This window comes from Rasamsonia byssochlamydoides (genome assembly GCF_041956645.1).
Source record: "Rasamsonia byssochlamydoides strain NRRL 3658 unplaced genomic scaffold VTN77scaffold_38, whole genome shotgun sequence".
Classification (NCBI taxonomy): domain Eukaryota; kingdom Fungi; phylum Ascomycota; class Eurotiomycetes; order Eurotiales; family Trichocomaceae; genus Rasamsonia; species Rasamsonia byssochlamydoides.
In genome coordinates, this window is record NW_027192421.1 from 219,825 (window position 1) to 245,258 (window position 25,434).

At 51.2% G+C, this 25,434-nt stretch overlaps 8 protein-coding genes across 8 annotated transcripts; 2 read left to right on the forward strand and 6 right to left on the reverse strand.

The window, feature by feature from the left end:
- Positions 1–470: 470 nt before the first annotated feature.
- Positions 471–1,854, reverse strand: VTN77DRAFT_5249 (uncharacterized protein; the record flags this gene model as incomplete). The annotated part of the gene is made up of 6 exons (XM_069421397.1): positions 471–794; positions 888–1,237; positions 1,301–1,326; positions 1,394–1,455; positions 1,507–1,625; positions 1,680–1,854. 6 exons carry the CDS (start codon positions 1,852–1,854, stop codon positions 471–473), a joined length of 1,056 nt encoding a protein of 351 aa, XP_069277064.1.
- A 1,507-nt stretch (positions 1,855–3,361) lies between these two features.
- On the forward strand, positions 3,362–4,037 carry VTN77DRAFT_5250 (uncharacterized protein; the record flags this gene model as incomplete). The annotated part of the gene is made up of 2 exons (XM_069421399.1): positions 3,362–3,754; positions 3,813–4,037. The coding sequence occupies 2 exons, from the start codon at positions 3,362–3,364 to the stop codon at positions 4,035–4,037; spliced, it is 618 nt and encodes a 205-aa protein (XP_069277065.1).
- A 900-nt stretch (positions 4,038–4,937) lies between these two features.
- On the forward strand, positions 4,938–11,010 carry VTN77DRAFT_5251 (uncharacterized protein; the record flags this gene model as incomplete). Its single annotated transcript, XM_069421400.1, has 3 exons — positions 4,938–5,004; positions 5,353–6,945; positions 7,001–11,010. The coding sequence occupies 3 exons, from the start codon at positions 4,938–4,940 to the stop codon at positions 11,008–11,010; spliced, it is 5,670 nt and encodes a 1,889-aa protein (XP_069277066.1).
- Positions 11,011–12,014: 1,004 nt separating this feature from the next.
- VTN77DRAFT_5252 (uncharacterized protein) lies at positions 12,015–12,980 on the reverse strand (the record flags this gene model as incomplete). The annotated part of the gene is made up of 1 exon (XM_069421401.1): positions 12,015–12,980. The coding sequence occupies one exon, from the start codon at positions 12,978–12,980 to the stop codon at positions 12,015–12,017; it is 966 nt and encodes a 321-aa protein (XP_069277067.1).
- A 1,707-nt stretch (positions 12,981–14,687) lies between these two features.
- On the reverse strand, positions 14,688–17,820 carry VTN77DRAFT_5253 (uncharacterized protein; the record flags this gene model as incomplete). The annotated part of the gene is made up of 4 exons (XM_069421402.1): positions 14,688–15,843; positions 15,901–16,402; positions 16,454–17,530; positions 17,586–17,820. 4 exons carry the CDS (start codon positions 17,818–17,820, stop codon positions 14,688–14,690), a joined length of 2,970 nt encoding a protein of 989 aa, XP_069277068.1.
- An 810-nt stretch (positions 17,821–18,630) lies between these two features.
- On the reverse strand, positions 18,631–20,430 carry VTN77DRAFT_5254 (uncharacterized protein; the record flags this gene model as incomplete). Its single annotated transcript, XM_069421403.1, has 2 exons — positions 18,631–20,174; positions 20,232–20,430. The coding sequence occupies 2 exons, from the start codon at positions 20,428–20,430 to the stop codon at positions 18,631–18,633; spliced, it is 1,743 nt and encodes a 580-aa protein (XP_069277069.1).
- A 979-nt stretch (positions 20,431–21,409) lies between these two features.
- Positions 21,410–23,016, reverse strand: VTN77DRAFT_5255 (uncharacterized protein; the record flags this gene model as incomplete). The annotated part of the gene is made up of 3 exons (XM_069421404.1): positions 21,410–21,463; positions 21,530–22,512; positions 22,575–23,016. The coding sequence occupies 3 exons, from the start codon at positions 23,014–23,016 to the stop codon at positions 21,410–21,412; spliced, it is 1,479 nt and encodes a 492-aa protein (XP_069277070.1).
- A 1,317-nt stretch (positions 23,017–24,333) lies between these two features.
- Positions 24,334–24,792, reverse strand: VTN77DRAFT_5256 (uncharacterized protein; the record flags this gene model as incomplete). The annotated part of the gene is made up of 1 exon (XM_069421405.1): positions 24,334–24,792. The coding sequence occupies one exon, from the start codon at positions 24,790–24,792 to the stop codon at positions 24,334–24,336; it is 459 nt and encodes a 152-aa protein (XP_069277071.1).
- Between the last annotated feature and the right edge of the window lie 642 nt (positions 24,793–25,434).

Genomic DNA, 25,434 nt, shown 5'->3' on the forward strand with positions numbered 1-25,434 from the left:
AGGGAGAGATTGATCGTTCTGTACAGTATTTAGTCAGAAGGTTAATTCCAATTCGGGTAGGAATAGGAATAGAAATAGAAATATGTGATATATAACTATAATATAGACACCATGTACACGTATTCTATGACCATGCTAAAACTTCCGTCAGTCATCTAGTCATCTATCTATCTATCTATTCCCTATAATCGATTGGTTTGGTTTATTGCGGGATAGGTGAAAGGGAAAAAAAAAAAGGAAAGAACGGAAGGAAGAAAGAAGGAAGTAAGGGTATTGTATTTACATTGACAACGTCGAAGAAGAGAAGAAGATATGCCTTCTTGCATGCTTCATTGCTTGGTGCTTGCGTTATCATAAAAACTCGTTCATACACTCATAGATAGATAGTATTTGATCCTAACATAATAACAAAGGCAGCTCGTCAGATTCGTCCGGTTCATGTCATTTATTGCATCAGATTGTAGTACAGATCACACTTCTCCGTCTGGTTCTTCCTTGTTATGGTCAGGAACAGGACCATCCGGATGATGCGCCGGTTCTCCGCGTCCTGCGCCGGCGGCGGCACCGTCCGATGACGAAGGTGGCGAGGTTTGCTTTTCTCTCGTGAAAGGGAATAGGCGTTCTTGAAACGAGTTCAGTCGAGTGCGCGGGTTGACGTTGATGTCGTCTGTATACAGCTCGCCGCGGCGGATTCGACCCCAGGTTTCTTTCTCCCGGCGGAGCTCCGCTCGGACCCAAGGGAACGTGATGAGGGTCCATACAGCGGCCCACCCGAAGGGAAGAGCCCAGCCAAGCTAGATAAGTTAGTTTTTTAATACATAAAAAAAAGGGAAAAAAAAAGAAAGAAAGATGAAAAGACAAGAGAAGAACCCAGACAGCTGACGTACGGTATATGCGACATTTATAGGGGTCGTAAAGACGATTGCCGTAATGGCACCCGCAAAAATCAGTGACCCTCCGGCCCAGAAGCAATTCATTTCGAACAGCATCTGCCGGAAGTACGGGCTCGACAGATACCGCGTCCGCAGGGCATACCGGTATTTCTGGCCACCGCCACCATCCACCGCGACGATATCTTCGATCAGAACATAGAGCGCTGTTGGCATCGTGGAGCCCCGGGGCGTGGAGGAAATCCGAAACGGCGCCTTAACTCCGCACATGCGGAGGATATCCAGCGACAGATGTACCCCACCGAAATAGAACATGACCGTGGGGAGGGGCATGGCAAGAAGACGGACTGGAGAGGAAGACAAGAATTAGACGAGATCATTCGCTGGTGACGATGTAGAACCTAGCTTACCATGGGGTACTGGATGGACCGTTCCACTAGAAGGGAAACCAACTGTCAGCCATTCTGATGACAGCGCTTGTTGGCTCCGTTGTATGAACTCACACTATCAACTCGGCCGCCAGGATCATCCACACAATGGTAAAATTGATCTGGAAAAAGTCCAGCTAGGACTGATCAGTCCGTATTCCTATCATGATTCCATCCCTCCAACTCACCCATGACTTTCGCGCATTCAGCGGCCTCGCGCGCGAGTTCTTCCGGAACAGGTTGTATAATCGATAGAAGTATTCGAAGACTGAGACACCCCCTAATGCCGCCGTACTGACAGTAAACACTACAACCGTCAGAAGTTGCCTTAAGACGTCCTGTGGCAAGTCAACTGACGTACCCATATTTAGCGACAAATCGGTGCCATATCGGAGCGCATAATAGAGCACCAGGGGCTGAACCAGCGTGTCGATGAAGAACAGCGTCCAGAAGAAGGCGATGGACAATTTCCGCTCGTGGAGAGAGTAAGGCAGCGGAGGAGGCCCCTCCGTCGCAGGCACCGCAGGGTCTTCCATGGCACAACAGCGGCGGTGGTGGCGGCGGCGGCAGTATCAGAGGATCCTATATCTAGATATCTCTAGGCATGGTGTGTCAAGTTGGGTCCATTCATCAATTGTCGTCTAAAGAGAGACACAACCGCTCCCGTCAATTCAGAGGAGGAGGATGACCGCAGGGCAGCAATTATGCTTGCAGCGCAAGAATAAAAGGCATAAATTACTTCTAAGTCCCATGCATGCGGCCGACACGCGGCATCTGCGCTGCCAGCCAACCGGCAGACCGGGCATGCGCCAAGCCGGGACCGGCTGATCGGGGCCTGACGTAAGGCCGGCTCCGAGCTGACATCACGAGCATTCGCGCTTTCCTTATTCGAGAATGGACCCGTGCCGGCCATCTGGTCCCTGGATTGTCCATTCACAAGAATAGCAGCCAGTCGCACTTTCCCTCCAGAGTGTCACACTTGATCGTCCCCTCCATACTTGCTTGGGAAGCTGCCACCCCGCCAGCCCACGTACGCTGTCACAGGCATCCTTCATGATTCCTGCATAACCCGGATATTCCGCTGAGCAATAACACAGAAATTGCGTATTACTAACCACCGAACAACAATGATGATCTACCTCGGAGCAGGCAGATCAGTCGCTCCTTTTATGTCCCAGGTGGTCTATATAATGTCTTGGCTTCATGCATCCACATGAGTTAACGAGCACCCTTGTCTGTATTTCTATATTGATCTGTCTTCGTAACATGGGTTATCTCCGAAGATCCCTCGTCCCAATCAATTTCTCGGAATCCCTGTCGCATGACCTGGTTCTTCGCTTCAACGTATGAGACGCCGGATGTCGCCGGGCTTGGCGCAGGAGCCTGCAACAACTGATCAAACTTTATCTGGGTAGGTAATCCGTGCTGTTTGGATAGAGAAACGTACCTGGCGATGGAACGGCAACGGGGATATGGTGGAGTTCCGTTCCGGTGTGATTACGAGATTGATTCCAAGCCAGTTATGATATTTGACCTCGGAAAGAACTATGGAATAGGATCCTGCCGGATACAATATACGCGAGGTTTGATAGGCTACTCCAGACAATCAATTGTATACAGTCCCACCCACTGCCGATGCTTTCCTCTCCCAATCGGTATCGACCGCTCATCACAACATCCGAGGAATGAGCCCTTTTCAATGAACTCTCTTGAGCTAATGTCGTACCTGACAGCAGATGATGATGGTTCAAGGAGGATGTGTCATCAAAGTAGTCGCCAATCGGCCTAGATTCCGTCTGCGCTGCTCGTGAGAAGGAACTAATGGGCATGCGTTTGAGATTGTTAATTCCATCTCCTGAGCGCAGTACAAAGCAGCCATGATTTTGCAATCATGAGCTCAGTTCTCCAGGAATGCAGGGTCCTGCAAATCGAAGTACCCAAGCTGCATCTCAAAAATGCAGCTGCAAGAGGATTTGCTTCTGATGCCTGCTGTCTGTGAGGCTTCGATCTCTCCTGCAGCTCTCTGCTGGAAGCCCCCTCGTTATGTCGTCCGTCATCCCCTTTGACTGGCACAAATGGTTCCCTACCGCCAACCGTCTGAGACAGCTGGATCCCCGAGTGCTCCTAGCACTCTCCCTTGGGGGAGTCGGCCTTCTCAGCGTCCTGCGGGCCGTATGGAGGGACTACAGAACTTACATGGCCTACGGTCCCAGCGAACTCCCGTGCAGTGTGCGAGGCTGGTTCATTTCCAGTGCTCTCATGCGACCACTCGGAACGGACGTCTTCAGCACTGACGTGTACGACAGCAATCCGGACAAGAGGAGCTGGCTGCCACAAGACTCGCCAAAACGTGAACGTGGTCCACGACCGCGATTAGGACCACATCCCATGCCCCAGCGTCAGCTGGACCAATACTCTCCGGTGGATATCCGGCTGGCATGTTCTATTCTCCTGGCAGATACAGCGATTGCTGGCTGGCTGACCACTTCTATAGAGACTCGCCGAAGCATTCGCCAAATTAGTCAACGACCACCCCAGTCTACTTCAGTTCAAGCCCTCCCTTCATGAAGGGAAGTCGACTCAGAGCATCTTCCTCGCTGATGATGTCGCGGCGTCGCCGATCGCACAGGAAATGTTTCGGGAAGTTTGTCATATCCATGCCACCGGCGACCACACAGTGCATGCGGTGTTGGCACCTCAAGATTGTAATCCAAGTTGACCGGACGTGAACGAGACGCAGTGTTTGACTGACACGGGTGTAGGTAAGAAAGTGATCGAGATGGGTTGGGGCCAGCGGCATCCATTGGATGGAGTCGAGATGACCAAGCACGTATTTGGCTGGAGACTCCCTAAAGAGTACATTCTCCTCTACGCGCCGCGAACCGACGAGGAGCTCCAAACAGTGATGGATATAGTCAAGGCCTCCGCTGGTTATATGACCAATTCCCAATTCGAAGTTAAGCAGCCAGTGAGAGTAGATGTACCCTCCTAGTTTTTACCTATGATTGGGTCGTGAGACGTTCCCTAAAAGGTGACATTCACTGTTGCATGTGACAGTATACAATCATGGCATACCAACAAAAAGTCTCTAGTGAATGGTCACGGTAAGAATAAGACAGTGCATAGAAAGAGTTAAAAAAAAAAGAATAGCACACAATGCACATCATACCACATAATAGAACATTCTCTGCAAGTGATAGACTGCATGCTGAGCATTTGACCAAGATCTCGACAAAGCGAGCCAAATCACGTGACTTGTACATACCAAATTAGGTAGGTGGCATTAGAGCCCATCTTAGCCTTGTCATCCGTCCCTCTTGCAGTCTTCCACTTCACTTAACCTCTTCACCCCACGTGACATCTCTCCTTGCCACCTTCCACAGAGCGTCACCTTCACGTTCGCGCCACCGCTAAACCTGATCTTGCCTGGCATCCCGCCACCTGAGGTGTCCCGCCTTTTTTTCCCTCTTTCTGTCCCTCGACGGAGCTCAAACTGTCCTGCGTTCGAATCGCGTCCTTGTCGCCATCAGAAAATCACCACCTCCATGCTCACCACCTAGAATCAAGAAGGAACAATCCAATCTGGCCGGTTTGTGGGACCGGAAATGGAAAGGGGACGATGGCTCCGAGCTTTCGCGATCTTATCGATTTTCTACTAGCGGAGATTGCGCTCTGTGGTGACCAGGGTAGGTCCGATTTCTTTTTTTTTTGCCCCTCTGGTTAATTCCTGCGTTTTAGGTCTTGGATTTCGTCCCGTGACGTTTATTTCTCTCCGACAAAATGATTCATCTTATCTTGTTGTCCTTCTACAATTTATCTTGTCTGTTACTCTTGTGTACTGAACTTCTTGATCATGTAATTTGACGTATTCTTCGACATATTATCATAATTCGCATTGTTTGCTGTACCATGTTATTGTTGAATGGGATTTGATATTATTTTCCCTTATTGTTTTTGATAAAAAGGAACCTGTTTGCATCGAGTATTTTTTTTTCTCCGCCATGTTTTGTGTGACATGCGCTAAACAAATACAGGTGCATCTCCTGCGGAAATCTTATCGTTTATCGATGCTTTCTACAACACCCCGCCACAAGGTGGAATTCATGCAAGGTCCAATAGGAAACCTCTCATCGACCGTGGATTCCAGGAGAGAGTCTGGACCTGGTTGACGAGGCACCCGGAAGTGTCCGTCGGAAAAAATAAAGAAGGAAATGGACTTACTCTTGCTGAGGCGCTAAGCGCTCAGCAAGCTGAGTCTGCCAACGCTCCTGCGGGCGAAACCAAGCCGCCCCTTAGTCAAACCGCTTCACCTCGAGTCTTCGTTTCTGAGGAAAGAACTTGGTTGGCGATTACGGGCCATGAACCAGACGAATCTAGAGTGCTGCCTATGGAATTTGCTCTGTTGTCGATCATTGCGTCTCGCAAATCCCAAGGCATAGTTCAAACGGAACTGGTGAAAGTGAGCGGCCAGGACAAACGATCGGTTCCAAAGAGGACAGACGCGTTGCAGCAGAAAGGCTACATTGAAAAGCGCGCCGTCCAAGTGAAGGCATCGCGAACCAGCTTATGTACGTTGCGGAAATTCGTCCCAGAAACCCCAACTTTCAGCACCACCGAAACGCCCGCAGACCGCGGTCCGAGACCAAAGCACGAGGCGGGCGACATCATCGACTTTAAAGTCTTCATCGACAAGCTTTTCGAGATCTTGAAGGAATATAAGATCATCGCGCGCAATGATCTTAAGAGAATTCTGGGTTTTGCCGACGGCTGGCGATGGAGGATTCTCTCGAGAGCTCTCCGGAAATTCGAGCGCATCGGCTGTGTCAAGCGGGTAAAGGCCCAGTCTCAGTATCAAGAAACCATGAAGGCGTTGCACCCTTGCGTTATGTTGATTCGTGAGCCGACTGAGCGGGATCTCCAGCTGTTCCACGAGGACAGCAAAGTCTTATTTTCCAATCTGGAGCAGGAGAATGATAAAAATGCTGAGCTTGACGATGATGTCGATGCCGACACGACAAGACAGGGACCGTCAGCCACGAACGCCGGTGGACCGCTCGTGGTCAAGGAAGAGGTCGTGGATGAGGGTGGACGAGTACTACCACGATGGACTCCGGATCGAAACATCCATAATCTCATCTTCGACGTCATCGACAGCGCTGGTACTACGGGAAGGACAAACGCAGATACCATTAGGGTCGGCTTTGGGGGCTTCTTTCGCCGCCCCTTGGAGAACACGTTGAGTCGTCTGGTCGAATGCTGGCAGGTTTCTCAACCACCGCATCTTCGGCACCTCGCTCTTGTTCGGGACACTGCTCTTAGCAAGACAGTTACCCACTACGTGCATTATTCCGCCAAGAACTTCAAAAAGTTGGTAGACTCCGGTGCTGCCAGCTGGGAAGCGGTCGAGTTTGTTCCGAAAGATGCTAAAAGCGAGAAGATCACGGTGCCACCTGTCGATGTTGTTCCTGAGCTTGACGAACGTGGCTTGCATCCGATAGATCCGTCAGCCGATTTCGTCAAGAAGGGTGATGCCACGCTTCGGGAGTGTGTGGCTGCAGCCAAGCCAGCGGATTACATTCTATCAAGCAGCGATCCCGTGGCGGTGTTGCTGCCGGGGGGTAGTTTCAGTAAGTTGTCCCTCTCAAGAATCAAATCATACGACTGAGCTAACCTTTTCTCTAGCTGTTCGAAGTCGCAAAGACAGTATCCCACCGGCAGCCTTGAGGCGTGTCGCAGGGCCTACCAGGGTGTTTGGACGGCCGAAGGGTACGCCTAACAAACCAGCGTCACCGCATCAAGACGCTATTCCACTTGTGCCTGCGAAACGCGCTCCAACTTATTTCGAACTCGATGATGTCCTCGACGAAGACCCTGCGACAGCCTTCAAAAGGCAACGACTTTCTAAAAATGACCCAGAGCGATTCAAAGGGATGTCTGAGAAGGAAAAACTTGAGGCTCTCGGCTTGGATGAAACGTGGACTGAATACAATATCTTCTTGATTGAGCGTCCCGGTCCTGGTGTCTACATAACCCCTCGCGGAAAACGAAGGCCGGCAGGCCAAAGGCAGGGTCGACCTAAGATTAGTCGCATCGCTATATTCAAGTCGCCGAAGTTGCGGTCATTCTCGTGGTTCGTCGAGGAAGCAGCCGAGGGTATGCCTGACCGCGAAACGGTGGCCGCTGAAACCCCATCTCCTGCGCCTATCATCAATGACCAGATGTTGCGCCCTTCTGTCAGAAGTGGCAAGAGAGCCCACCAGGAAGATGGCGACGTTGCAGAAGACTCGACTACCTTGACGGAAGTAGGCCCGGGCCCGCCACTAAAGAGACAACGCATTGATGGCGAGAAAAGCGTGACCGAGCAAAACGCGGGGATGCCTGGTGGTGAGCCAAATATCCTTGCAGAGGACATCGGTCCGGATGATTCTACCCCGAAATCAGCCATACACGGTAAGAGAGCCCTTCAGGAAGATGTCGATGTCGTGGAAATCCAAGACTCTACCACAACTGAAGTAGACCGGTCGCCAAAGAGATTACCTCTCGACGATGCGAGTCGGAAGAGGGGCAGAAAAGCACAACACGATCCTCCGAATGAAATTACGGGGACGCATGCAGAGGGAGTCTTGGAAAGTGCGCCTCCTGTTGATTCAGAGCGCATCGTCACGGCCGAGACTAATGTGCTTCCTCCAAACGAGATGACGGCTGCCATTCGTGATGATGTTGCAAAAGCTGCAAAGGAGGAGACCCCGAGTGTAATCTCCACCAAAATCCGGACTGATGTACCCTCTCGCGAAGCCTCGCAGACCCCAGGGGGCCGGAAAAAGAAGACACGGGGAGAGAAAGGAGGCTCAGTGGCTGTTCTGAGAAGAAAGATCATCATGGATGTCGTGGAAAAGAGCGGTGGAGCATTCCCTTTTGGCACCGAACTATGGTATCCCTTTGTGACAGCATGGATGAAGACCAAATACACCGAGAAGCCTGATTTCCGTACTGTTCGATCAACGGCCAAGCATCTGATTGACGCAGGCAAGCTGCGCCAGCTGACTTTCAGCGGTAAAGACAGCAAAGGCGTGATGGTTACCAAGAGCATCATTACAAAGCCGGAAATCTCGCCCAATGATCCTATAGTGAAAGACTTGCAGCACAAGATGCTTACAAGCGAGGCGCGATTTTACATTCCCCCTGGTCCGGAGGTTGACCCACGAATCTCAAAGAGTAGCAGAGGTGCCCCAAGTCGGACATTTGGGAGCATGGCCAAGCTGCCTTTTGAGCCAGGTGTTACAGTGCAGCTTCACCAGAAACCAGCGTTTGTTGTGGCTCAGGAAAAGAGGAAAGGACAGAGCATTCAAAGGCGCCTTTTGCAGGCAATCGGAGCGGAGACCCCTGATGGGCGTCGTAAGCCTGTTCGTCTTATGAAGATCCAGCGTCCATCTGCCCAAGATCCTTCAGCAGAAGGCTTGACATCCATCTCGAGGCCAGCGCCAGCTGCCAGGGCAGGTCCACCACGACCCCTACGCAAACTTGCCCCAGCCCCAGCCAGACAGCAGGACCAGATTCCTATCGGCATAGCTAAGGAGGGCCCTATGGCTACTATTGGCAGGATAAAACGGGCGCATCCAATTTCGACAATGGCACCGTACGCCATGCTCATGAATCCCGTTCAGCGCTTTCACGCTCCAACCGGAACATTTGCGAGCGATGCAGGTGTTCCGGCGTACCGAAAGCCAGAGCCGCCGGCAAAGAAACAAACGGCTGCTCTGCCTCAATCTCTTACTGAGATTTTCAACCAAGCCAAGCCGCCTAAGACTGTCTCCGCGGCAGTTTTTGATCCACGCTCCAGCAAGTTCTTTGCGGACAACGACGTGATCTCTAGGTGGGAGATTCAGAATGCGGCACTGTTCGATGTCAAGAACAAGGAGCTTGTGTATATCAACCAGACGATGCCGGGGCCTTTCGAGACGGCTCCTATCGAGGGAGGCATTCGGTTTGACGTCGATGAGCCTGCTCCACTGCCGGTAGCAGCACCTCAACCGAAGGTCACGCGCCAGGCCTTTCGTGCTATGGTGGCTGCTCTTCCACCAAGCGAAGTGGCCGTCCCATCAAGCATTGTGCAAACTCCTGTGCTATTATCCCCGCGTGTAGAACCGCCGACGGAAGCGAATGAGGCCTTGGCTGCTGATCAACCTCCAGCTCGACCAGTGCGTCGTCAGGTCCTTCGGCGAAATCGGTTTGCTAGGACCATGCCTGAGGCTTTGGTTCGCAAGCTCATGAACGCGATTGTGGTTGTTAGGACGCTGGCAGGAGGTCTGGAGGGCAAAATGGTTGACTGGAACCTTGTTGCGAAAGCCTTCCCAGAACATGACCCGAAATTTATCTACGATCGAGGAAAAGCCGTTCTGAGTCGAAACAGGCTGCAGATGGCGAAGATGCAGAGTGACTTCCAGGAACGGTTCATCGAAGCGTATGAGAGAGATGAAGTGCCTCGGATCGATTACAACAATCTGGAAGGCTATGATTGGGGAAAGATTGTGGAGTGGGCAGACTCTCAGGTCGATATTCCTATCTCACAGAGAGTGCCTGATCTGCCTGCAACAAGAGAACAGTTCGATGATCTCTTTGAGCTTCGCGTGGAGCCCCCGGATTCGTCTCTCGATCAGCTTTATACCAACAATCCGGTCGCCACGCTCGGCAGGAAACGATCCCTTTATGCCGGTGTGCCGTTTGCGATCCCTCTGAAAGAGGAAAAGCCCAAGGGCAGTTTGCAGAAACAGAAGCAAGCCGAGCTTTCTCGTCTTGAAACGGCAAAGACCTGGATTCGTGCCAACGTCGTCGCTGGGGAGGAAACCTACGACTCTGCCGATGCCAGACGGTCGTTGTCACGATTTGCACCGCCGCTGATTGACGAAGCGTTGCAATCGTTGGTCACTGAACGAGTCATAGCGGCAAGTAACCGCGGCCGCACCACGCCTGGCCGCAACTTCAACCTGACCGAGGTCTTCTATGCGTCGTTGGGGCGGAAGCGTGCCATTGACGCTCCTATCCTGAAGCGCGCAGCAAGTTTCAAAACGGAGGTGTTAGACGAAGAATTCCGCCAGCAGGGATTTTCCGAAGTCAGATACAATGCACAAGACGGGGATATCTTGGCGATCATCAACCTGGCGGCTGAACGGCAGGTTGTCCTCAAAGCGTATGATCCGCCGCGGGAGATGTACGGGTTGACCGATGGAGGATACGAGACGCGAGTGATCGCCAAAGACAAGTTCCGCTTCACTGTGCACGTGCGACCTGTGCGCGGCGCGTATGTGTATGGCAATCCAGTCTGGGACAAGGTCTGCTCCGTTCCGCCGCCACGGGGGGAGATGGATCTGCCCACTCCATTGGCGCCTGTTCCTCCGCCGTCGACGACGCTTCCTGGGAAAGTTCCTCTCTGGTTCGATGTGAACGGCAACCTGGTCAAGGCGATGTGGGACCAGGCGGTGGCTGCCGTCGTGGGGATTGTCGCCATCCGGCCGTGTATCGATGCCGCAGCGATTGCGAGTATGGTCAAGCCGTCGATGGGGACGTGGGAGGTTGAGCTGGTGCTGGAGTGGCTGGCAAGAGTTGGTGTAGCCACGCGGTTGCCTGAGCAGCAGCAGCAGCATCAGAGTCAGCATGGATGGGTAGTCAAAGAATGGTGGTGGTTAGTTGTATGATTTTGACGAGATGATGACGATGACGGTTGGATTTGAGGCTATTTGTTTTCCCTAACAGGCGGTTCACTTTTTGATTGCATGTACTGTACAATACGGATGTACTTACTGTACCTTTCTTTCTTTCTTTCTTTTTTTCCTTTCTTTTCCTTTTTCTTTCTTTCTTTCTTTTTTCTTGCATGTATGTGGAGTCTGTTGGTTTGTTTTGATCTGGATCCAAGTTTGGTCAGTTGGTCAGGGAATAGGGAGGGAAGTTTTGCATCCAGGAGGCGAGGCATTTCTTGCATTTCATTTGCGGTCGGTTCACACTCAACGCAGCTGAGGCTGAGGTTTCTATTTTCTTTCCCAGCATGATTCATTGTCTTCTTCTTCTTCTTCCTTTTTTTTGTTTACTGTACATGTACATACAATCGATGAATCTAGCATCTCATCAGCGTTGGCGGTGGTGTAATATTATCAATTGGGCGATCTTTTCGTTTTTGGTGCTCATAGATATAGTAGATGGGCAGATAGTTTACTTATATCGATTTTCTCTCTCGATTTTACAATTCTGTAAATTGAATTGTAAATAAAAGGCCAATCAATTGATATCGGTCGATTTCATTCGTCTCGGTACATGCTATGCTATCCTGGTCTCAATATCAATATTAATATCCATTTGCCAAAACATATCCTGATATTGTCAACATCAGATGATTCGCTCGCCCAACGCCAGTAAGGTAAGAAGGTAAGGTCAGCGCAGGTCAAAAAAAAAAGGCAACACACACAAAAGCAACAATGATGATGTCATGGCATGACATATCGTAGCGGACATGACAACTAACTGATGAAGTGACTGACGAACTAACTACATGGGTATGGGGTATAAACGAAACGAGATCAGACTAGACGACAGGTAGAGCAAAACAGAACAGGACAGAATAGAAAAAAAAAACAGAATGAAAGGGAGGCTCAAAACCCAAAGCTTTAGCCAGAAGAAGTTCCTCCTTATTGCCCATTGTTGCTTGTTATATAGGCTCCGTATTGGCAATCTTCCGCAAGATCATAAAGATCAATGCGATCAGGACGCCGACGATGGCGCGGTCGAGCCAGGGTCCGTCGGAGGAGGAGGAGGAAGTAGGAGCACGCGGTTGATGTTGGATGGTTGTTGTCGTGGTTGTTGTCGTGGTGGTAGGGGTTGGTCTCGTGGATGTAGACACGAGGGTAGTACTGGATGAGGCGTGGTGGGAAGAGGAGGATGTGGTAGAAGATGCCGCCGTTGCATCTTGTCGATTCTGAAGAGGTTCCTGTTCTATCGACTGTTTCGTCTCCGTCGAAGCTGTCTCGATCGGTCTGGAGGTTGATGTCGGCGCGTCGTCTTGCCCTTTCTCCTCAGTTGTAGTGTTTTGCGACTGCTTCTTATAATGCATCTTCAACTCTTCCGGGACAAACTCTCTCCCCTCCTCATCCACCGCAATCCCCTTCTGCAGACACACCTCCCGCCACTCCCTCAGAATCTCCTCATTTGTCTTCCCCCCCGAGCACACGTCGCAGCGCCACGAGCGGCTCTTCTCCGCCCACATCCGCCGCACCTCGTCCGTCGCATCCAGCCCGCCCAGCTGGCCCTTGGCGTCGCCGTCCATGAAGCTCCGGATGGCGGTCAGCGCGGTCCGGATCCCCCACGCCGGCTGCCACGTCTCCTCATGGTGGCCGCTGATGCTGAGACAGATCTCGCGATTGACCTCAAACCGGCCGGACGGGGTCAGGAAGCGGAAGGACGGCGGGCGCAGCGGGTACTGCGGTGGCAGGACGATGCGGCCGTGGTAGATGCCCCCCGCGTATGGCGACGGGGCTGGCGGCCCCGCCATGGTGAAGTGCCAGTCGAAGAGGTTCGAGTCGGAGACGGGATGGGCGCAGAAATGCGGTGATGTCGATGGCGACGAGGCGGAGAGCTCGGCGGCCTCTTTCATGAGGCGGCGGATGGTGGGGGACATGATGAAGCAATTAGGTTATCAATCTGTCGATCGATCGATCGATATCGGATCGCGTGAGATCGTAGTCGATTGCTAGCCAGCGCAATGCTACACCAGATAATCCTCCAACGCGATCAGATTAGAATAGAAGGGTGCGGTGCAGTGCAGTGTACGGAGTAGTGGCGGCGGTGCCGGTTGGGAACGAAGAGAGGAGATGCACGGGGAAGACGGATTCAATCGGACAGGTAGATCACACGATCGGAGAAAGATCGCTCAAGGGAGATCAACTTGTAGATTCTCAAAGCAGGTCATTGTTCAGAACTGAAGGGGGATATTTGTTATGGAAGGTGTCGAGGCTCAAGAATGACAGGCTGGCATCTAGGCTCCTCCCCCACCAAACTCCATTTCCAGGTTTGGCGGAGCAGCGCCACCTTTATACCCTTCACGGCAAGAAGCTTGAATCGCGTCACTGCTCAGATTACTAGGTATTCTATTAATATTCACATTAAATCTAAAATGGCAATTTTTGTATTCAAAACCAGTACCTAGTTTTGTACCATTCTGAGTGCTCCCTGCTACCGGCCTGGCTGCCTTCCTAAATAAAGAGGAAAGTCGATACCAAGTCGACTATTAAACTCTCAGCATATTAGTTTACGGTCAAGGATAGACAAAGGGAATTGCATTCAGACTGGTATCTCGACCCTCCAGACGGGATCAGAACTGTCCTATCTGTCCTTGTATTCTCCATGGCTTGCTTGATGAGCAAGCTAGACTGATAATCTGACCCTGGCAAGGACTTGGTATAGCGACGGCCGTTAAGTTTCCTGCTTGAATCTGGAAACAGAGAGATATTCTGGATTCCAAAGATCCGCTCTAATGAAAATGATCATCGAGGTCGAAGTCATATTGGAGCCTCGAGATCGCTTTGCTGGTGGAGGTCTGCACGTGGCAGACCTTTGTAGTCTACGCCAGACTTGCATAGAGTAATAGTGTCTGCCACAATATGAGCCGCTTCATTATTAACAGATCTAGAGTCAGCGCATCGCTATGATTGTTGATTGATTGCATGAGCTTTATATATGTCATATATTAGTGCTTTTCTTTTTTCCTTTTGTTCTTTTTTCTTTTCTTTATACACATACCTTGGGCAATCATATCTATCCAGCATCATACGGATTCAAATTAGGGATTTTCTTTTCTCCCAGAGACATGCTACGTACAGTACATAGAACTACATAGAGCAGGTAATTAATATACATTCAATTATACGCTACATACCTTACTCAAGCAAGTTAGCTAGGTAATCTAGTAAGCTACCTAGACTAGGGGAAAAAATGAAATTTTTGCTATTAGCATTTTAATTAATTCATTTCATTTCATTTTCATTTCCCAAATACACACACACACTCTCTCTCTCTCTCTCTCTTACTTGATTAACAAGTCAGTCGGTCTTTCAGTCATCTTGACTTGCGACTTCTTGCCTCATTGCCTATGTGTATGATGGGTATAGAGTATAGTAGATTAATTCATAATTATGTTATTGTTTATTTTTTTTAACTACTCCTCAATACTCTAAGTGAAGAGATTTGTTGGAACTATGGAAGTATACGGAGTATATATATAGCTTAGACATGGTCTTTCCATCGAACATCATTTATTTATTTATTTAACAGATATATCCCTACAGATATAGCTATTGTATCATTCCACTACTGCTGCTGCCGCCCCTCAAGCATACTCACTCCGATCCACCCACCCCGGCTGGAGATAACTCCAGTCATAACTCAAATCAAAGCCCGTCCTGTACTTCCCATACGCAACGAGCTGGACAGCATCCAGCTTGGCGCCCTGGTCCGTCAGCGCCCAGAGGCTGAGGGCCAGCGTGTTCTTATTACTATGTTTATTGGTGTTGATGATCCCCGGCGGGATGGGGAAGACGCTCTGCGGTCCGATGTGAGGGAGGTAGTGTCCGAATTGGTACCCGTTGAGGAAGAGATACACCACTGCAGGGGCGGGGGCGGTGCTGTTGCTGCCGCTGCTCAGGCGAATACCGAGCGGGACGTCCAGGTCTTCATCTATGTCGAGGTCGAAGGTCGTGATGTAGAACTGTCCCCCTGCTCCCGAGACGCCGTCTAGAGGACTGCTGTCTGAAGCGGAGGCTGGAGGCTCATACCCCGGGAGATGCCAGCCCATTCGTTCGCCGTACAGGCCGCCTTCGTTCATGGGCCCACGGGTCGGATCGATGTTCTTTTCTCCACCTGCGTTGCCCTGGATCTTCCAGGAGGTGAAGTTGCCTGCTCCCCCGGTGAGCACGGCGCCGAGGATTCCCCGTGGATTCTGTGCGCCGGCAGGTTTGACGTTGTCTTCGTCGTGGCCGGTGTAGTCTGTCAGGACGGTAAGCACGTTGTCTTTGGCTCGCAGTGACGACTTGTTGAATTGGAGCTCGGCCCAAGTCGCAGCAAGGCTGACATTGCCCACGGACCCTCCGACGTATTCCCCATTCAGCCACGCTGACCACCCCGCTGCAACGCCGTTCTGGACGGTGATATTGGCGCCTGTCACGTTTGTCCCGTCGAACCGTCCGCGGTACACTTTCACCCCCGCATGATAACCATAGTCCCCGGAGTAGAGGACGGGAAGGGAAAGGGGAGCAATCGCGTTCACCGAAACCGTCTTGTTGCATACCGTCCAGCGAGAATCGTCGTAGTCAGGGTCAATCTCGGGGATTGTGTCCTGGGCCTTCCAAGGACCGAGCTTGGGAAGAGAAATCACGGCGTCCTCCGCCCCAGGGGCTTGCCCGACCAGGCTTCCATACGGCGTCCGTCTGACTGGGATCGGCTTGCCGTTCCAGTTGACATTGCTAACCTTGTTGCCTGCGTAGACTCTGACTGGTATAAGTACGTACTGTACATACATGTAATCCATCACAGGGAGGACTCACTCAATGGAAGTAGTGTTCTCATTATCACCCGCAATCTCGATCGTATCGCCCTGGATAGAAGCCTGCCGGACGAGGTATGGTCCGATAACAAAAACGTGTTCGTCAGGATCCACCGCAGGGTTGGAAGTTGTCGGGGGCGCGAAGAAGTTCCACGCGGTATATTTATCAAGAAGATAGATCAACACTCCGTTCGAGAACTTGACTGCAGAAATGCCCTCTCCCTGGGTATACGAGTAGGTGGTCGTTTCGTTCTGTGATCGAGAGGCTGTGAAATTGGAGTTACCGTATACTTTGAACGTCAGGCCCGGGGGAGGATCTTTCAGTGCAAAGACACCCGTTTGACCGGCGTTCAGATACAGGACGAGAACATCGACATCAAGATTTGCATAAGAAAGGATCTCCGCGGAAGAGAACAACAGAGTCGACTTTCCAAACCGGTAGTCAGTCACGATAATCTTGCTTTGTCGACCGTCAAGTTGGACGTTCGGGATGGAAACAGCTCCTGTTGTCTCTTGTTAGCAGCCCGCTCTGAAAACGAATCCAAGTCACGAACCTGCAGATGTATTGACATTGACAGCAAACGTCGTCACATCTCGCGAGGGACTGTCGTCGTGTGCAACAACATAAAACCCCGCCTGCGTGTCCGGGTTCCGCAACACCCAGGTGTAGATGCTGTCGTCACTCGTGTACCCCGTGCCATTCCCTATCATGTCCGTCTTCAGCAGGTCGGACGACACCCGGGTAAAGAGTCCCAACAGCTTGGTCTGCTTCATCTTGTCCCGGATCTCGCGGGTCTCACGCAGCGGGGCGTCATAATCGTACGACGTATACACCACCGGCGTGGCGCTGTGGCCCCAGTTCGTGCCTCCAAAGGTCATATACAGACTCTGCATCGTGACGCGGGAGCCGATATTATTCTTGTAATAGACGTCCGCGAATTCGGGGGCCAAAACGGGCGTGCAGTCGTCGTAGAATTCCCCACCCCAGCTGGTGAAATAGCCGCCTTCGAACTCGGGCAGAAACTCGGGCTGGGTGAACGAATAGTTCTGGAACCATTGGTAGTAGGTTCGAACGAGATTGAACCCTGCATTGGGATCCGTACACGACAGGCCCCCGGGGTACGAGTCAAGGCCGTAGATGTTCACAGCGCCTCCGACGTCGTGATAGTCGGTCGACCAGCTCACTGAGCGCATGCCCTTCTCATTGCTCGTACTTGGGACGACAACTCCGGCTGCATCCAGAGCCTGTTTGATCTGCTCCATGTAGATGACCAAGGTGTTGTTAGGACTATACACTGTCTCCTGAAGTTCGTTCTCATGCTGGACTAAAATCACCGGCCCGCCGTTGGTGATCTGGTTCGCCGCCAGGATCTTGCCAATTTCCTGCATCCATGGCAGCCAGCGACTATAGTATTGCTCATCGCTGGTCCGTTCCTTGCCCAGCTGGCCGTTTGCCGCCCAGAGCGCGAAACCTCCGGCATTCGTTTCGGCATTGCAGTAGGGCCCAGGCCGGGCAATCACATAGAGACCAGCTTGCTTTGCATAGTCGAACAGCCGCTGGACGTTATGCGCACCGGTCTCGAAATCAAAATGGTCCTCCGAGGCACTGTGAAAGCTCCAGAAGAAGTAGACTGAAATTCATCCATCAGCAAGACGCAAGTAATGCTCCATGGGCAAGGCACGCACCAGACACCGCATTAAAGCCATTCGCCCTCAGCTTCTGGAAGATGTCCAGCCACAGCTCCGGGACGGGCAGTCGCTGATAGTGGAATTCTCCCGAAAAGATGAACAGTCTCTTGCCGTTGATGGACAGGCTGTATGGGTCCCAGGTCACTTCGGTGGTGTTGCCATCGTTGGTTCTTCCCAACAGCGTTCCAAGGACCACTGCTGGTAGAAGAAGAAGAGAAAGGAGAAACCGCATGGCTAGCTATGTAGCCTAGCAGCACAACGTCGGCTCCGGCAGGTAATGTGATGGTGTTGCTCCCAATTGATTGATAGCAACGCAGCGAGATCCATCTTGCCAATGAATTATCCTGTCCTTTATATAAACATGGCAATGGATCAGAATTGCCATCGCACTATCCTCCATCGCCATACATTATTCCCTTCGGTCTTCGTCGCAACAATATGCCGGTGATGACGTGATTGGTGGAATCTGTTTTTGCTTGATGCTAGCAAAAATCCCGACAGTGGTCACCCTATCGACCGCTTCAACCGGGTGAGGGGAAGTCCTGATGGAAATGGCAATGTTTAGTTAGACTTATTATTAATATTTCTTTCATAGCAGAACAATTCGCCGATGACGAGCTGGTCAGATCAGACAATGTTGGGCAGTGTTGGTAGTTGCGAGTATTGCTTTGATGAACGTTTACAGTAGTAATAAAATATACGTCCTGACTAATAGTACCTACAGAACGCTACATACATAAAAATCACCCACCGCACAAGTCTTAGATACAACTTTTAATTCAACAGCATGCATGACCTCTCATCCATACTCATCTACAAAAAGACAAACAAGGGAAAAAAAAATCGAGAGAAAACAAATAACAAGACGAAAAGAGCATATATGCAGCGCCACTCAAATTGAATGGCGAAAAAAAAAAAAAGAAAAACGCCGTCACTCATATAAACATGGCAAGCCACCCCTTACCAACCACGTGCCACATGCATGATATAAGGTACAAAAACGGTAAGATAAGATAAAAATTCAACTGGATCGACTGAATCATCAATCCCAGTCACGCCATTCATCTGGAGTACTTTGACTTTGATCCCGATTGATTCCCAGAACCCTGTCAGCTTTGCTTCGCGTGTCCCGGGGATTGCTGCCTTTGCGGCTTCTGGGATGCTTCATTCGCTCCTCATCCGAACTCGTGTCGTAACGCGGTGAGGAGGAGCCGTCGTGGTCAACTTCGTCATCTTCATAATCGCTTTCCCCAGGTCGGGGTCGGGGAGACATAGGTCTTAGCGTCTTCATCGACACTCCTGTGCTTGGCCGTTCAATTGATGCCGGCTGCGAGCCCGGTCGGCTTCCTTCCATGCGGGGATGGTATGTTGGGATCGCTTTGCCCGGTCCGCCTGCGCTATTCATTTGCTGCTCGTCGACACCGTTCATCCAGTACTCGTAGCTCTGCTGTCGCTGCTGCTGCATCCACTCCGCCCACTCCTGCTCTCGTCTCTGACGGATCCTCTCTCGCGCTTCGAGGAACGCAGGGTTGGGCTCCCAGTACCACCCGTCGCCGATCGTCGTGCAGACGGGCAGAGGCCACAGCAACGGATTGTCGCCAAACAAGTGCCGCAGATTTCGCCGCCACCCCAGATCGAACGCATTCGGCATCTGCTCGTTGTCCTGCGAGTCGAGGTATTCCTGGTATCGTTCCCGTTCTCGCTGCCTCTCCAGCTCCGCATACGAGCGAGACAGCGCCTGTTGCGCCGGCGTGCCGATTCTATTCGCTTCTTGAAGAAAAGAGAGAACGTCCTGCTGACGAGACACTGGACTGCGCACCGACGGAGAAGGCCGTTCTTCTCCTTCCTCGGCCCGCGTCACGCCCGGAATAGCGTTGGCGTGAGCTTCGAGGATCTGCCGTCCGTAACCCTGAAGCCGGTGACCAAAACTATCATTCGCAGACTCCCGACCGTCGTTGGTTGGAGGGGTCTCAAAACGGTTGCGTTCCAGCGCTTTTCGCAGCGGAGAGAGATACCGAGTCTTTTCGAGGGATTCGATCGTGGTCATGCCTCGAACGGCAAGGCTGATGTGCCACGCGGTAAACCCAGTTAACACCAACCCAATGATGCCTCCGATAATGGCGAGCAAGACGACATTGACCGGCTGCATCGTGTCCATGTACCGCGTGTCGTTCAGCACCTCATCCCAGACCCACAACGCCGCTGTAGCAAAGCAGACCCAACAGAACATCGAGGTATATATCAAGAAGAGCAGAAACGCCTTGTAATTGCGGAGCCCAACGCACGTGGCCAGCCACGGGCAATGGTGATCCATCTTCAGCACACATCGTTTACAGCTTGAACAGTGATGCGTCCGATCGGGCTTGGGACACTGGCATTTCTTGCAATATCTCGCCCCACCGGATGAGTTGACAGTGTAAGACGTGTATTCGGGTAATTCTGCCGTCGGCAGATGGCTGTATTGACCCCGACCGCTGCTTCGAGTGCTAGAAGTAAGAGGTGATCCGGGGTCGGTAAAGACGGCGACTGTATACGAAGTATTAAGGAGGAGATAGAGCGAGATTCCAATAATTGTGCTCGGCAGGCCTGAATTGCGTCCGAGTCAGCTTCTGTCCATCAAGGCAAACTTTCTCCGGTCCATACCAAGCCACGGACTCTTCGTGGGCCGCAGTCCAATCCCAGCCTCAACCCACACAGCCCACGTCGTGAGACCATAGACAAACGCCAGAGGGAAGTATCCTGCTGCGATACAGCAGTACCGTTCAATTTTCCGGGCCCACCATCGCGGTCGTCGTTTGCGCATATTCGGCGAGGCCGGGGGAGACGGAGCAAGAGTAGCCATATCTCAATTCCCCGGCACCCTCTCTTTCACTTTTTTTTCTTTCTTTCTCTCGCAGAGTGTGGAAGAACAAGCTTTGGAAAGGTTCAAACGGACGAAGCTGTCATTGTCTCTCTTGGTAGCAAGATCATTCCGACGTTTTGATATTACGAATGGGGGGGCTAGTGGTAGCTGGCAGGCATGTCAGAACGAGCCGTGACTGAAACAAGATGAAGAATTCGATGATTTCAAGAGAGAAAAAGAAAAACAAGAAGAAAGGAAACAGAAAATGTCTAGAGAAGAGCAAGAAAGCACGCAAAAGAACAAAGATGATACCCCAAACTAGAGGATACACGCAGAGCGGCAGAGACAGGCAGGGCTTCCGCAAGTATCGGCAGCTGATCAGTGATTGAGCGATTAGGTAGGGCTGTGGAGCTTGGCGCTGACGAATCCACGGATCGGCCGGACCTGCACAGCCACAGTTTATGCCAGTCAACTTCATACAGTGGTAGATACCAAAGTGTACGTAAATTTCCTAGAACTGAAGATAATACGTATTTGTATGTACATCATATAACTGGCCGTTAAATTTGACTAATTCTCACGTTATTTCTTGAATCAAAATCGAAATAAGCCACCTGGGGCTCCGTCGTCAGGCAGATAATCAACCGGTCCCCAGAAATGTGAAAAGCGAATATGTGAATCGAAGTCATACACAGGATGAATGGCGCTGTAAGGAAATTGACACGTCCTCCTCCACTATATAACAAGTCACCAGTCCGACGCCTTGCCAGACCGAGTCCACCAGGATAATACGAAAATGTCAGCAAACAAACAAACAACAGTTGCGGCCCATCAATGGCATCAATCTCAGCCCGCTCGGGATTGTAAAACGTCAAATGGGTATGCATAGAGAGGAAATAAAATTCGTAAACATCAGAACGTAAAACATATATATACCAATATATATACCAACATACAGACAGCTCCAGGGGTATCTCGATCAAGATGATGGCGTCAACTGTAGATTGCCCAGGCTGCACCAGTTTTTGATGGGCTGTATGACACAATAGTCAGCAAATGCGAGGGACAGGAGGAAAGCACTAAGGCTGGGAGAACTCACCAAGCAACTTAAACGGTAGCACCATGAGCAAGTCGACCCGGGATACTTGTAAAAGTTCGTCACCAAGACGATAAACCCGATCACAACAGCCACCAGAGCGCCTGCCCGGACGAGCCACCATGCCCACCACAGAGGCTTCCGGCCCTGGAAAAAGCGCAGAGGCTGACCACTGATGATCGATCGATCCTTGTCCTCCTCTTCCGCACGCCCGGGTCCAGCACCGCCACTCATGACCACATACGGGGTTCGAGCCAGCCCGATCCGCTCCCGGATATAGTTTGGAGAACGCATCATGCAAAGACCCATGGCCAGGCCCATGATGAATCCTCCAATGTGGGAGAAATTATCCAGACCGGGCAGGAGACCGAGAGCAAAGGAGATGCCAACCTCGATAATCATGAAGATGAATTCTGACCAGGGTGAGCGACGCTCTCTCCACGTGTAAAGGAGGTCAAGCAGAAAGAGCGCCATGATCCCGAACAAACTGCCAGACGCCCCAGTTGACGTGATGCCCTGGGCAGCATAATTCCCACCTAACACGAACCCGAAGATGCCGCTAGAAAAATACACCAGCGCATATCGCCACCAGCCAATGTTCCGTTCCATATCGGCGCCCATCGTCATCTGCATAAGCATATTGAACCCAATGTGGATGATTCCGCCGTGAAGAAACATGGGGATGATGAAGCGATACCATTGATCGGGCTCTGGGCGATCATTCAAGGATCCACCGGGGTGAGGATTGGGCACGCCGCCAAATCCGCATAGCTCAGAGAGCGTACAACGATTGCTGGGATCATTGGTGTCGCTTGAAGTCGAGTTTGGGCAGTTCCAGTAGATCACCTCTGTACTGTCTTGGATCCCGGGGACGTTCTTCATACAAGGGACGAATCGGGCTCCCATGTTGATCTGAACATATGGCGAAGGCCCGATCATCGGGTTGAAGGTCGGGTGGATCTCAAACGGGGAACCCGTCAGTTGCGCTGCAGACCATGATTAGTTTATATGATCCAGTACGGATGTCCTAGATGGACTGCTCACGTACCATTTTTCACCAACTCCCCAATAAACACCGCGACATCGATGAGCGTTAACAAGTATGTCACCCACGCGATTTTCCTCCCGAAGAAACCTCGTCTCTGTCTTCTCCTACCCCTTCCATCCGCCTCCGGGCTCAGCGGCACCTCTGGACTGTAGTGCGTGTTCTGCTGCATCCAATTGGGCTCTGGCACTTGAGGGGGTTGCTGCGCATTCGGTTTGAGAGGAATATCTTCTGCGTACTGATCCGCCCCGTGATTTGCCCCACCGACGGTATCGTAGGGGTTATCCTGGCTGTGCCCGTCGTGATAGAGGTCGTTATGGGGATCGTATGCCGATGGCGGTAGAGGTTTAGTGGGTACAGGGTGGTGGTATCCGTCGTGAAAAGAGGAATACTGGTCTGGAGATGACTCTTGTCTGAAGCTGTTATAGTAGTCGTTTGCTGCCATCTTAGGCGACAATTTTAGCGAGAGACGGGACGGCAGCTGAGAGAAACGAAAGACACGGTCGATTCAATGATGATCTCGCTGCTGTAGTGACTGCATAGAGGGAAGAGAAACGGAAGCGTCAAAGACAACTTCAGTTGAATGGCTGTGAATATCCAAAGAGAACAAGGCGCAATACGAGGTTTTCACCTGAGACACTCCGAGTTACAGCGCCATCCGCGTGGGAGCGACAGTAACGTGAACGACAAGAAGAGCAGCAAATGACCGGTAAATACTGCAATCGAGGTCAATAAGGGACTCGACTCAGTCGATGGACCAAAAGAATGTTGGAGTAACAGATAGATTAACTAGTCATGGTCTATTTATCGAAATAACTAAGTGAGCTGCTAATAATAATTAACGGACCGATCGGTCCATGTAAGCAAACCGGGCGGTGCAACGCGGCCCACTGGCGGATCGGCATCGTCAGTGCGTTTCGTCAGCGCCTTACGGGGTGTGCTCAGCTCAGCTCTGCATCCAGCAACACACCTGGCACTGCAAATTTCTCCACTCTCACTTAGTCGAAGAATGAAGTCGAGGTTACTAAATGTATTGTTCTTGCACCATTCGCTAGCACCGGGTAGGTGACGCGTCGTCTACTTGATGGATGTGAACTCGCTGATTATAGCCTAGCTGCAAGCGCTTTTCAAGTAGGTATTAATATTATTAGGTACCTAAGGTATTATTGGATACGACTGCAGGTAAAGGAACACAACGTATAGGAACATCAAGACTTCCAGCAGACACTGCATCACTGCTGGGGATTCCTGCTCCAATTCCTCGCTTTGCCGTCGCAATCCCCATCAAGATGCCAAAGTCGACCGTTCCATCTTTGGCCCTGTGATGTGTTGAAACGGTCGATTTTCCATGATCATTAACCCACATGAAACTCCAGACTTGGCGTAGCTCCGTCATTAAGTCCTCCTCTTCGCATGTTCGCATTAGTATTGCCGGGTGACATTCCTCACCCGGTCAAGTCATTAGATTTATGCATAATTATATAGAGAGAAAACACCCGGGTAATCTGAGAACTCCGTCGTAACCCGAGTCGACTGGCCGAAGGAGGACTTGGGTATCGTAAAACCTAGTGGCACACTATCAGCACTGCAACCATAAGACAGGGGGATGGTCTGGGCGTGAGGTACATACGTACAACCAAAAGGAATCCTTCCTTAGCGACTCCAAAAACGATCAAAACGAGGAATAAAATTACAGACGTGACGTATACTTTGTACAATGATGGAATGCCTTAGAGCAGGTTGAATGGCGGTGCCCACCTGCTCAGGAAGCCATAGAGGTGCTCGTCGGAAGCGCAGTCGACTGCGTTCGGAAGCCTTTCTCGAACATGTTGAAGACGACACCCACGTCCTCGCTGTGGCCGGTCAGAAGCCATACCAGGCGGCTGAGCTTCTGGTAGAGAAGTTGTGGGAAGTAAAGCAGCGACGCCCAGATGAGAAGAGACAAAAACACCACGACGAAGGTGTTGGCAACAAACTTCTCGCCGGGAGTCATCACGTAGACGCCGAACGTGACCTCGTAGCGATAGTATTCAAGACGGACGCGGTCGATAAAGCGTTTGAAAAGGCTGCGACGCTGGCTGGTGGAGGGAGATGGCGAACTGCTGGTAGTCGACATTGTAGACGAATACTTGCTGAGAAGCTCATCCACGATCTGGGGCGAGTGAGAAGAGATATGGGACGGTGCCGAGGGAGTGTAAAAGGAGTGCATCTCGGTGGCCATGTCGATGGTCTAATAGCAGGTGGGAGTAAACAGTGGTCCGAAGTCGAGTCGTCGGACCTTCTTCAAAAGGATAGATAGCTTGACGAAACAGGTAGGGACAACTCGCAACCTCTACCTCGACCTCTCTGTAGATTGCGTTCTCGAGAGTTGTCGGGACGACGGGGGCGCGTATCAGTGGTTGACGAAGGGGATTATGCAAGCGACAAGTCGGAAGGTCACCAATTAAGCAGGTACGGAAGAAGAGCAGTAGATTTAGGGAGAAGAGAAAGAAAATGATGTACAGTACAGGAGCCCTGTCTTGCAGTGGTGCAGGCAGGACTTGGGATTCGACTTACAGAGACAAACGGAAAGGGAGATGAGTGATTTAGCTAATTAATCAAAGTGGCTGATAGGAATCAGCGCGGGCGCCGGAAAAGCCGGAGATGAGGCGATCGCTGATCGTCATGACTAATCGCCTCTAAACAAATACGCGAACCCGCCGGCGTCTTAACCGATAAATCCCGCTAGGAGATCGATAAGGGATAAGGATCACAGCAATCGATAATGCGGCTGCCATTGTTTGAAACAGAAACAAGATGATGTTCTCTTAAGAGAAAATTCCAAACTGGACTCGGAATACATTAACACTCATCTATCTGTCAT